The sequence below is a fragment of the Dipodomys spectabilis genome, unplaced genomic scaffold, assembly GCF_019054845.1.
Source record: "Dipodomys spectabilis isolate Male_0828 unplaced genomic scaffold, ASM1905484v1 ptg000175l, whole genome shotgun sequence".
In the NCBI taxonomy this organism is placed as follows: Eukaryota; Metazoa; Chordata; class Mammalia; order Rodentia; family Heteromyidae; genus Dipodomys; species Dipodomys spectabilis.
In genome coordinates this window covers 7,443,040-7,455,162 of record NW_024870852.1, presented here as the reverse complement: position 1 = coordinate 7,455,162, position 12,123 = coordinate 7,443,040, and the positions used below count along the sequence as shown (strand labels likewise).

Genomic DNA, 12,123 nt, shown 5'->3' with positions numbered 1-12,123 from the left:
CAGCTTATGTGTGTGCATATGTGCCAGTACTGGGGCTTGAATTCAGTGACCTTATGTTCTTATTTGGCTTCTTTTGCTCAAGACTAGTGCTCTACCATTTGAGCCATAGCTCCACTTCCAGCTTTCTGCTGGTTAATTTTTTTGGGGGGAGGGGGGGTGTGGGGAGGGTTGTGGGGCTTGAATTCAGGGCCTGGGCGCAGTCCCTGAGTTTTTTCACTCAAGGGTAGTGCTCTATCATGAGCCATGGCTCCACTTATGGTTTTCTGGTGGTTAATTGCAGAGTCTCATGGATTTTGCTGGCTGAGGTGGCTTTGAACCACAATCCTCAGATCTCAGCCTCCCGAGTAGCTAGGATTATAGGTGTGAGCCACCAGTGCCCTGCCTCCTCCCTCTCCCCCGTCACTTGAGCTATACCTCTGGCCCACGTTGGTTTGTAGGAATTCTTTTGCCTGTTTCAGGTATTAGTCCCTTTTGTTTTAGATGTAACAAAACTCTTCATCCACTACTACATTCCAAAACCCCTTAGTCTGCAGGGTATTTGTGAAGCCAGAGCTCTTTAAGGAGATGTGGCAGCACCTGTGAGCCAGTGTGCCTGTCTGCCATTCATTATTGCTCCCAGGTGTGCACAGGGACGCTCACTGAACCTCAGATCAGGTTCCCTGATGGCTGCCACTGTCTTGGACCCTGGCCAACCACCAAATGAACAAGTAGAAGCATGGCAGGCCAGTCCCCACAGTCACACTGTCACTGTGAGCCCTTCCAGTACATGCCCTGCACTCCACACTGCTTTCCACCCCCAGCCACAGCACCTTACTAGGCTCAGGCCCTTCCTCCTGGGCCCTTGCACATGATGGTTCCTGAAGATGCCAGGAAACAGGGCAGCACAGAGGCTGCCCAAATCACCCACAGGATTGGAGGTGACAGCCCATCCCGGTGGCACTCAACAAACAAGTTCTTTCCATTTCACTTCTCCTAGGTTGGGGTAGCAGGGAATAGAGGCAGCATACAGAAGCCTAGAAATAGCTTTATTCTCTAATGTGCGCACAGTGAGTTCCTTACATAATCAAGGAAATGGTTTTCTCTCCTGGGCATCAACTCTTTTATCAAAAGAAAATCCACCCTGCTTAGTCCCACCCTGGGCAATGTTCTTGACCCAAAGCTAAAGGCTAATGGGGAGAGTGGTGAACACACACACAACACTAAACCCCACAATGCCCAGGTGCCATAGCCCTGGAAAACAGCTGTGAGAACACACAGCCACAACCTGGACACCCACATCTCCCTACATAGCCACAGAGCCAGCCTGGGAGGGTGGGGAGAGTTGGTGAAGGGGAGTGGCCAGGGCCTGCCAGTCAGGGTCTATACTCAGCATCCATGGCATCCAAGTATTTGGCTTCGATAATTTGGGGCAGCAGTTTGTAGCTGCAGGAAGAGGGAGGTGTGAGAAGATAAGAAGTGAATGGTCAGAGGAGAAAGCAGCAGGCACCCACCTCTACTTGCCCCCCTTCCCCCCCCAGCACTGGGCTGGCCTCCCTGCCCTCTGCATCTGTCTGCTCATACCGAATGGGGATCATGGCAATCATGATGAGCGGAAAGATCATCTTCAGGTAGGGCAGGGAGCTCATGCCAAAAGCACAGAGCAGCAGCAGCTGCAGGATCTGCAGGCCTGTGAAGTAGTGGATCTTCCTCTGAGGTACCCTCCGGATGTAGTGGGTGGGTGGGTATGATGTCTATGGGCAGCAATGGCCAAATGTAGGTAGGAGTGGCCAGATCCCCCATCCCACTGTTCCTCCCCAGGCTAAGAACTCACTTGCTCCTTGAGCAGCAGGGCCACACGTGAGAAGAGCTGGTTGCCATCCAAGGAGGTGAGTGCAATGTAGAGGAAGAGGCCGTAGAGCACGGGCTTGGAGATGTACTGCAGCGGCAGAGGCAGCAGCAACAAGGAGAGACCCACCAGGATACTGGCACCCAGTGAGGTCAGCCGAGTCTCCTTCACGTTCACAATCCTGCAAGCCACAGGGAAAAGGCCACACACCCATCTCTGGCCACTGTCACTGGACCCTTTTCCTCCAAGTCACATCTCTCTCCCTAGATTATGTGGCCCAAGACTCTCTTGCTTCAAGCCTACATAGCTCTTGCTCCCAAGGCTCTGGGGGGCCACACAGACACACACACACACAGACTCACGTCTCATGAATGAGCCCGTTCTCCACACTATCTTCTACTGACGCCAGGGCTCTCACATGCAGTGGGGAGTGGGGATAGGCAGCGTGGATCCAGGGCAGCCCAAACAGAGACAGTCCTGTGTTGATGATGGCCAGCAACAGGAGATCCCAGTGGTAGGCAGTGCCCTTCACCAGTCTGCCGAAGACAGGCACACATGGACAGAGCCTCTCTGGCCCTGAGAAGCCTGGCTAACTCCCTCACTCCACCCTCCCCAGCTCCAAACCTGTTCTCTGGTGCATTGACCAAGGCTGCTACTAGGTTCTGCTCCACAAAGAAGAGCAAGGAGAGCAGGAAGCCAAGGATCATGGTACTGCCAATAGCCTCCAGGGACAGCAAGTGCATCTGTGCTAGCTTGAAGAGGTTTCCGCTGGGGTTGTAGCTAAACTTGCTCACTGCAACAGGGGACAGGCTCCTGCTTAGCTTGCAGCCCCCAGGGAATAAGCCCGTGCTGCCCTCTCCTCCCCTCCCCCGCTGTCCCTCACTCTCAGGCCCCAACTTACTCTCAACTTCCCGGAAGCACGAAGAGCTGATGAGGGTGCAGCAGAGCACAGCGATGGGCAGGGCGCAGTCAGACAGGACCTCACGCACGCGGGGATGCAGGTAGGGGCTAGGGACAACTGGCATATGAGTATGGTCTGGGGATCAGTTAGCTGTGACCCTGACCCCTGCCCCCCCCCTCACCTCTTCTTGAACTGGTAGAGGGTGTAGCCCAGCCAGAGCGTGCCCAGCATGATGAGGAGGCTGAGGATTGCGGTGGCCCGGTCCGGGTGTGTGGTGCTAGAGTGGTCTTCCTCCACTAACTGGGGGGGGCTGTCCAGGAGGCTGCTGTTGAAGGTACTGTTGAGGGTGCCATTAAGGCTGGTGCTGAGGCCCAGCAGGTTCACCAGGGATGAAGTCCTTTTTGTCTGGTAGCCATGACCATAGTAGTACTTCCAGAAGACTGTGGAACAGGCCAACAAGCCTCAGTCATCTGAGCTCTGAGGTCGGAGCCCAGCGTCCTCCTGGATGGGGAGGGAGAGCACCCAGGAGAGGGAGACAGAGTGAAAAGGGGGAGGGTCCTGAAGAGAGAGAGGATCTCTGGAGGTAGAGGGGGAAAGGAAGAGAGCTCTAGCCTTGTGTCATCCAATACCCATTTAGTGACCTGCCCATCTGACTCCATCCCCACACTTCTGACACCGATCGATCATGCCTGGCCCAGTGCCTCTTCCCCCATCTCTAGGCATGTGAGGGGCAGCCTTGTTACCCTTCAGCATGTAGGGCTGCTGCTCTCTCTGCTCTGCCCCTCACAGTTCCCAAAGCTGTGAGCTCCACAACTGACCATGGGAAGAAGCAACCTTAGCCCCACCCCATCTCCTCTGCTCCATCAGGCCACTGTCTAGAGCTTTCCATCCCAGCTTAGTTCCCTCTGTAGCTGGCTCGCACTCACTTTTGTCCATGCCCTTGACAGCATCTAGCACGAATGTAATGGAGATGAACAGGGCAATTATCTCCTCCATCGACCTGCAGGAGGTGATACGCCTCATAAGATAGGGCTGTTACTAGGGAAGAGTAAGCCTCCTTGAAACTGCAGAGACCACCCACCCACACAAATGAAGAGGACCAGTGTCTCAGGCCCAGTGAGCCTGCCATAGCCCCTTGGGGGAGCACTGCACCCCTCTCAGGGTTACAAGAACACAAGAGGCTGATCCAGATGCCTGGCCTTGAAGGATCCCCAACAACTCAGGAAGAGCCAGTCACCTCTTGAAGAGACTCATGACCAGGCTGAGGTTGAAGAAAGCATACAGTGTGAGGAAGAAACTGTTCCACAGGCCTGTCCACGCATAGAAGGAATGGAAATCCAAGTTGTAGTCGTCACAGATGACACGGATCACTACAAGCAGTGGGGTAGGGTGGGCGGTCAGAGCTCAGCTTGGATCCGGAACCTCAAGCACCATCTCCCACTTCAACCCCCACTGCACCCTGGATGTAGATGGCCAGGGGCGCGGTTGTCAGTAATATCACCAGCGGCTGCCCGGAGAAGAGCGCGTACACAAGGCCTCCGATGCTCTGCCCGGCTATGGTCTTCTGCACATCTGTCAAGAGATGGGAAGGTCAGCTGCACAGTGTAGCCTGTGAACTTGCCCAGCACACCTTTGCTAGTCACCAGCACCTCACCAATGGCTCCGTTGGTATTCTCATCGTTGAAGGATCCAAAAGCAAGTGTAGGCAGGAGGCAGGCAAAGTAGAGGAACAGGGTGGTGGTGATGTGTTTGCATACAACTTTGTTTTTCCCAATAATGCCTAGGAATGGAGGATGGGGCAGGATTGTCAGAAATGAAGGATGGGCACACATGTGGTCCCGGGGTCTGAAAAACTAAATTCTGGGCCACATACCATCAGTGAAGTCCAATGGGTACACGGGAAGCCTACGCAAGATGTCCTCCCTGATGCCTTTCCCAAATCGCAAGAAGTCCTTGAACTTAGGGGGCTGGGGAGAAGACAGGACTTATTAGCCCTAGCTGGTCCATGACCTCTGCCACGCAAGTCCACCTCTCTCCTATACCTTTGGATGTTTGTGAGAAGGAAGGGAGATCATGCTGTATTCCCATAATGATGGCATCGCCATAGTGAGCTGTTGCCGCTGATGCACCAGGGCCTCCTTGAAATCTTCCTCCGTGTGGGTCATCAGGAGCTTCTGTCGGAAGGTGATGTCCGAGAACATGGTGGCAAATGTGCGTGCCACCTCCATCGCCGTCTTGGTGCTTTTCTGGGGTTGAAGGGTAGGAGGATCACATCTGCAGCCCCTATAGAGTAGAGAAGGCCCCGCCTCTGCCAAGCACAGGCGCTTGCAAGCAGGTGCTCCCCTGTGAACTGGCAGCAGCAGGTTCAAACCTTACTACTGCAGAAAAAGAATTCCTTCTCAGTTAAGGAAAAACCTTTTGAGCAACTTCTAGGGAAATTTAGATGTAACAGAAATGTAAACGATCAGGTGTGAGAAGAAGGCTTTAGAAATTTTATAAATAAAAATAAAAAATATATATTTAAAAAATAAAGCATTTAGAAATGCTTTCAAGAGGGTCTGGGAATATGGCTTAATGGTACAGTGCTTGCCTAGCATGCATGAAGCCCTGGGTTCAATTCCTCAGTACAACATAAACAGAAAAAGCCAGAAGTGGCATTATAGCTCAAGTAGTAGAGTGCTAACCTTGAGCAAAAGAAGCTCAGGGACAGTGCCCAGGCCCTGAGTTCAAGCCCCAGGACTGGCAAAAAAAAAAAAAAAAAAAAGAGGGCTGGGAAGGTGGCTCAGTGGTAGAGTGCTTGCCTTGCATGCATGAGGTTCGATTCCTCAGCACCACATAAGCAGAAAAAGCCAGAAGTAGTGCTATGGTTCAAGTGGTAAGGTGCTAGCCTTGAGCTGAGGAGCTGAAGGACAGCACCCAGACCCAGAGTTCAGGCCCACAACCGGACCACCGCCCCTCCCCCCACTCCCCCCCCCCCCAAAAAAAAAGAAGAAACACTTTCTTTTTTTTTTGAAAGAAGAAACACTTTCAAGAAGACCTTCCTCCTCAGAAAGCAGAGCGACCCCAAGACCTGAACTCACCATCTTGGGTGGAGCCAGCACCAGGATGACAAAGCGAACCTCACAGGAGTTTTCCCCCCAGTTCTGTGGGCGAACTAGGCGGCTGATGCACACATGCCTCCTATGTAGGTCTTTTAAGGTACAGCTGGTAGGGATAGAACACACAGGACACTGATAGCACCCTCAATGGCTGCAGCTCCCAGTTACCCAGAACCCCTAGCTGTAGCCTCTATTAGGAAGGAAAAGATGACCAAATAGGATAGAGTGCTTAAACCTCCTCATCCCGAATAGGGCTATGTCACTTGAGGGCCATCCTCTTCAGGGATATGAGATGCCTAGCTCCAGAGTGACAAGTGGTAGCTGTCTCCTGGCAACTCACATGATGCAGAGCCACGACTGCTGGTACTGCACCCCTGTGACCGTGGCAGTGACTCCTTGAATGGTATCTGACAGCAGATGGGCTGAAGACAACAGTGGAGGGAGAAGGAAGCAGGGTCAGCCAGTCCATCAGCAAACCTCCTCTTGCCAAAGCAGAGAGGTAGGTCTTACCTTTACCCTCCGTGGGGTTCTCAGCATCCGTGAAGAGCTTGGCCATGAGCCGGTCCAAGTTGTATTTTGGTTCTGCATGGTTGGGGTCCTGGGTGAAGCATTTTAGCATGGTTCGCAGCACTTCATCCAGAGAGGTGGCTGTTTCATCCAGGATGATGCTGGCCTGTGCCAGGAAGCGATCCAGGTCTCGCTGTGCACGGATTTCTTCCTCGAAGTTCTTTAACTTCAGGTACTATGGGGCATCCAGGGTCAGAACCACACAGGTCTGTGTTTGACACTAATGTCTTTGCCTAGGCAATGGTGGTCTCTGGCTGCTCTTGCTCACTGGGCCCAATACCTCCTACTAAATGGGAACGCTCAGCCTTGAGTTACTTTAAAAATCTCTGCTTAGGCTGGGCGCTGGGGGCTCACACCTGTAATCCTAGGTACTCAGGAGGCTGAGGTGTGAGAATTTTGGCTCCAAGTCAGCCAGAAGATTCTTATCTCCAATTAACCAGCAAAATGCTTGAAGTATGGTGTGACTCAAGTAGTAGAGCTCCAGCCTTGCTTGGAAAAAACTAAGCAAGAGTGTGAGGCTATGAATTCAAGTTACACTACTGGTGTGTGTGCATGCATACACACACATACACACATACACATCCCTGCTTGGAAACTTCTGGAGACAATGGGAGAGGGAAACAGCTTGGGGACTCTAAGAGAAGCAGCTCCCTCCAACTAGAGACCCCAAGACTTCCCAGGTCAGGCCCTCACCTTGCGAGAGGTGTGCAGGAGCATGCAGCCGCCAGTGGCCATATCTGGAAAAATGGAGAAAAGCTCAGAGTGGCACCACAACTGTTCAGGTCTCACTTGATAGAGCAGGGCTTTATCTTCCCAGGCCCTTAATTCCCCTAGGCCTGTCCCTCCTGAAAGTTTCATACCAGGTTTAGTGGACTGCATGTCAAGATTGACATTAACAAAAAACCGGACACTCTCGCCAGACACAATGGAGGAGTTGACCGTGTCAAAGGTCTCATCCCGCAGGTTCTCATCTCGAGCTTTGGAGATATCCGTGTCATTCTTGAAATAGTTCAGAGATGAAGCTGTCACCAAAAGACACCCAAGAGAGCTATCAGTGCTGTTCACCAGGAGGGCAATCACAAGAAACAGGCTCCCCTGGAATGTCCAGCTAGACACAGTGCCTGGTGAGGGCTCCCACACACCTCAGGAAGGGAGCCTCAGCCCAGGGAGGCAGAATTTCTGGTCCTGTCTGGTCTTACTCATGACAGCAGCAGGTACACAGAGCTGGAGTCCCCCTGTGACATTCCCAGCTATAAGAACCAAGTTTCTGCGCTGTCAATACATCCATTCCACAGGCTAAGCCCAGGGTACATAGTGCAGATAAGACTGTCTGGCCTCTGTCCCCCAGAATGCCCAGGCTATGGAACTCAAGAGAAGGCAGAGCAACTGAAGTTTCCAGATAAACCCCTATCTCTGGGTGCTCTGTTAACACAGGGCTTAGAGCCCCTGCCGCCAGAGAGGGCAGGTGGAGTCTCATCTAGGCTGAGACCTGGGAAGCAGGAAGAGTCAGAGAAATAGAGGAAGGAAGCTTCATCTCAGCCCTGCTTCACATCACATGCTTTCCTCACCACATGCAGGACCCCAGAGCTGCCCCCAATGACTGCAGCTGCCCCCATCTTCACCATCAGGTCTCATCCTATACAAAGACTTCCTGCCAGGCACCAGTGGCTTACGCCTGTATCTTAGCTACTCAGGAGGGTGAGATTTTAGGATTGGGATTCAAAGCCAGCCTGAGAAGGAAAGTCCAAGAGACTCTTATCTCCAATTAATCACCAGAAAACCGGAAGCCGCTCTATGGCACAAGTGGTAGGGTGCCAAAAAGCTGAGGGGCAGCCCCCAGGCCCAAGTTCAAGTCCCATGACCAAAAACAACAACAACAACAACAAAGACTTCCTGATAACATGCAAATGTCCTCTACTCCTGCCCTGAGCCTCAGCTCCCGAGGCCCAGTCCGACTCCTCACTCATCTCTCTTAGGCCAGTTGGCTAGTGCTCCAGGCATGTCCACTCTTCTCAGAGGACATCCCTCCCGCCAGGGCCTTCTCTAGGGTTCACTTGGAATGCTCCTCTTCCTCTCCTAAGTGTCCTTCTTCTCTTCTGGCACAGCTGGAACCTCTTTCAGACTGTCTTATACTTACTTCCTTATACATGAGTACTCCTAGGAAAAGGGCCCTTGTTTAGACACAAATGCCCGACCAGCACTTCACCTCCACCTGTAAAGTAGTGACTCACCCTCACTCGATTCTACTTCTTCCTACCAGTTTACCTGTACACCCCAGGCCTCATTTCTCCAAATTTCCTGAGCTCAGAGCTTGGTGACTCCCAGTTTCTGGCTTACACTACATCCAGAGCCCAGAGAAGAAAAATTAAGTCAAAGAATGTTCTCCCTGACTTTAGTATTCTAGGCTTGCCTTATTTAAAGCTGGTTAGCCTGCTGTCCATGGCTCACACCTGTGATCCTAGCTACTCAAGAGAACAAGACCTGGGGGGCTGGGAAGGTGGCTCAGTGGTAGAGTGCTTGCCTTGCATGCATGAGGCCCTGGGTTTGATTCCTCAGCACCACATAAGCAGAAAAAAAGTCGGAAGTGGCGCTGTGGCTCAAGTGGTAGAGTGCTAGCCTTGAACTGAAGAGCTGAGGGACAGCGCCCAGGCCCAGAGTTCAGGCCCCACGACCGCACCTCCCCCCCCCAAAAAAAAAACAAGACCTGGAGGATTGAGGTTCAAAGCCAGGCCAGGAAGAAAAGTCCAAGAGCTACTTCCTCCAATTAACCAGCAAAAATGGCTGGACTCAACCTATTGTTCAAGTAGTACAGCATCAGCTATGAGCAAGAAAGTTGAGCAAGAGATTGAAGACTTGATTTCAAACCCCAGGGCTAGCACAAAAAAAATCAAGACCAAAAAAACACCTGGGCTGGGAGCCGGTGGCTCATGCCTGTAATCCTAGCTACTCAGGAGGCTGAGGTCTGAAGATCACGGTTCAAAGCCAGCCCAGACAGGAAAAGTCCGTGAGACTCTTATCTCCAGTTAATCACCAGAAAACCAGAAGTGGTGCTGTGGCTCCAGTGGTAGACCGTTTGCCTTGAGCTGAAGAGCCCAGAGTTCAAGCCCCACGACCAGCGGTAGGGGTTGAGAGGACAAAAACCTGGTTCCACCAATACCAACTCATCCCAGTCTGCCTTCTGCCACTCTTCCCAACACCACTACTACCCTATGCTGCCTTTTTTTTTGGTGGTGGTGGTGGTGGGAACTCCACCTTCTCCTCTACCCAGAGCTCTACTCTTTGTAGCCTTATCTTTCTGTATGGCTCCTGCAATGCCATCCTACAGCTAACCTGATCACAGCAAGCAGCCTGGCGCACAGAGCCCCTGGGGAACCCAGGGTTAAGAGCACACCATCACTGTTCCAACACTGTCCTGATAAACAACACCGGGCTGGGAGAGGACAGGCAAGACAACACCAGCCTAGAGACTTAGGAAAGGACAGATTAAGAGGAGACAACTGATGCCCAGGTCTGATTTCCTTAAAGGTCAATTGCAGTACTAGGTGGGGACTGAGAAATAAGGGAATGTACAACATACGGCTTAATACTGCCCAGACACCTGCCACCTAACAGTGAACCACAGCCAGGAAGAGTAGAAGTGGCTGCCTGCCCAGACCTTAGCACCCCCAGACCTCTGCTGGCATCAAGTTCCAAAGCATTTGGGCACCAGCCCTGGGCCACACAGGTAGCTAAGACCAGGAGTATGCAGGTCCCTAAAGGCATTTAATCAAGGAGCTCTCTCTGCACTCACCCAAGTCTTCACTGGAATCCTCAAGGAACCCGTTCTGTGACACAGTGGAAGCTTGTGACATGGTGGAGGAGTTTTCTACAAGGAAAGCCAAAGTCTTGTGACCAGCTCCATACCAGCAACCTACCCCACCCCAAGTCACTGAGAGGTGATAGAGGGACACTCCGCAACAATAATAGGGAGGAGCCCCCAATGGAACCAGGAAAAAACAATCTTAATTGAAGAGATTAAATTCCTCCATCTAAAGCCAGAGGGGTTGGTGGCTGACACCTGTAATCCTAGCTACTCCGGAGGCTGAGATCTGAGGATCCTGGTTGGAAGCTAGCCCAGGCTGGAAAGTCCATGAGACTCTTATCTCCAATTAACTATTCAGAAAAAGCTGGAAGTGGTGCTGCCACCCATGTGGTAGAGCACTAACCTTAAACAAAAAGAAGCTCAGGGACAGTGTCCAGGCCCTAAGTTCAAGCCCCACACCGGCAAAAAAAAAAAAAAAGGAAATAAATGCCCGACTCTTCTGCTTCCCTCCTGATCCCCTTTCCCTTCACCCCCCCCCCGACCCCCTGCCGGGGGAAAGCGGGATGAGGGGGTAGGGGCAGCCCCGGGGCGCCAGGAAGGCGGAGCCGCGAGTCAGGAGGGAGGAGGGGCGGGGTGTGAGAGTGGGGAGCTGGAACGGTGCTGGGCGCGCTCCCGCCTCGGGCCCGGGATGGCCGGGCTGTGTGTTCCAGGGGTGCACAGAAGGAAGCACCGGCGGTGCCGCGTGCCGTGGGGGGAAAGAGCCTGGGATTTGCAGCCCCGGGGGGGTCTGAGTGCAGGATGCGCAGGGAGCGTACGCGGGAAGGGAGACCCGAGGCACCTCCAGAAGGGACAGTAATGGGGAAAATGGGCAGTGGTCGAGGGGCTGGAGGGAACATCTTTCCTCCCTTCGCGCGACAAAAGTGGGCTCCGGCTGGGCTCCCGCGGCTGCCCCGGGGAAGGGCCAGGCAGGACGTAAGGGGATCCCAACCCCGGCGACCGACAGCGCAGCTGGCTCGGCAGCATCCCGGGCTCAGAGGCTCCGGGAGCCTCACATGCTGGCCACTTCTGAGCCCCCCCCCCCCCCGAACTCAGCACTCGTTCAAACAGGAGGATTAAAACCGAGACGGCTGTGCGTTCCACGCGGCGCGCCCTGTCCACCAGGCGCCCTCTTCCCCGTCCCGCCAGCGCGCGCACCCGCCCGGACTCGGGGACCCCTGCCCAGGCTGGGGGGCTCCCCTGGCGGGCGGGGTCGGGCGTCTCGGCCGCGCCCTCGCCTCGAGGGCCGGTTCTCACGTCCACAGCCCAGCTGCGACGCTACTCGTCTGGTGGCCGTGGCCGTGACCCCGGCCATTGGCCGCCAGGTGGCTGCGCACGCGCACCCACAGGGGGCTCCTCACCCGGCTCTTTGAGGCCTTGTCACACTCGGTGTCCCTCCTCCTCCCCCCGCACTCCACCGGCGGGAGCCGACGGCATACCCCCACCCACCACCACCCCGTGGCCTCGCCTGGGTCCTAATGCCGCTCCGGCGGCCTCGCCAGGCCACCAAGGGCGGGGTCCCCGCTGGCCCGCCCGCCCCCCCCTCACCCGCGAACGCGCAGCTCCCGGGGACCCACGGCCACTTAGCCAGACCTTGTGGACCCGGCTCGCACGCGCCTGCCCAAGCGTCGTGGGGTCGGGGCTGGGACGTAGCTGGGGGAAAACAGCCTGGGTGAGCTCAGAGACCGGGAGAACGGGGGGCACTGGCGAGGCTTCTGCTTTAAATGCGCCGCCGGCTCCCGCCCACAGGCTGGGGGCGTCCTCAGGCCACGCCCCCGCCGGCCCCACCCTCTCCATTCAGCTCCCTGGCCCCGCCCTCAATCGCGGGCTCCTTTCTCTTAATTCCACTCCTCCAGCCCCGGCGACTGAACTAACTTGACGCGGGCCGGCGCAC

The 12,123-nt window shown here is 54.4% G+C and overlaps 1 protein-coding gene across 4 annotated transcripts; it reads right to left on the bottom strand.

Moving 5' to 3' along the window:
* Positions 1–1,008: 1,008 nt before the first annotated feature.
* Slc4a11 (solute carrier family 4 member 11) lies at positions 1,009–11,923 on the bottom strand. Of its 4 annotated transcripts, none has more exons than XM_042694711.1 (20): positions 11,823–11,923; positions 10,182–10,256; positions 7,252–7,413; positions 7,085–7,128; positions 6,335–6,566; positions 6,165–6,246; positions 5,807–5,930; positions 4,769–4,972; positions 4,600–4,693; positions 4,381–4,506; positions 4,185–4,298; positions 3,964–4,096; positions 3,653–3,726; positions 2,908–3,166; positions 2,727–2,833; positions 2,450–2,618; positions 2,188–2,361; positions 1,811–2,006; positions 1,561–1,730; positions 1,009–1,422 (listed from the first exon to the last, which is right to left on the bottom strand). In XM_042694711.1, exons 2-20 carry the CDS (start codon positions 10,240–10,242, stop codon positions 1,353–1,355), a joined length of 2,595 nt encoding a protein of 864 aa, XP_042550645.1. In that variant the 5' UTR covers positions 10,243–10,256; positions 11,823–11,923; the 3' UTR covers positions 1,009–1,352. The 4 variants fall into 4 exon arrangements, with proteins under 4 accessions (XP_042550645.1, XP_042550646.1, XP_042550647.1 ...); XM_042694712.1 differs by having other exon boundaries at positions 11,898–11,916; XM_042694713.1 differs by lacking the exon at positions 11,823–11,923 and adding an exon at positions 10,449–10,458.
* Between the last annotated feature and the right edge of the window lie 200 nt (positions 11,924–12,123).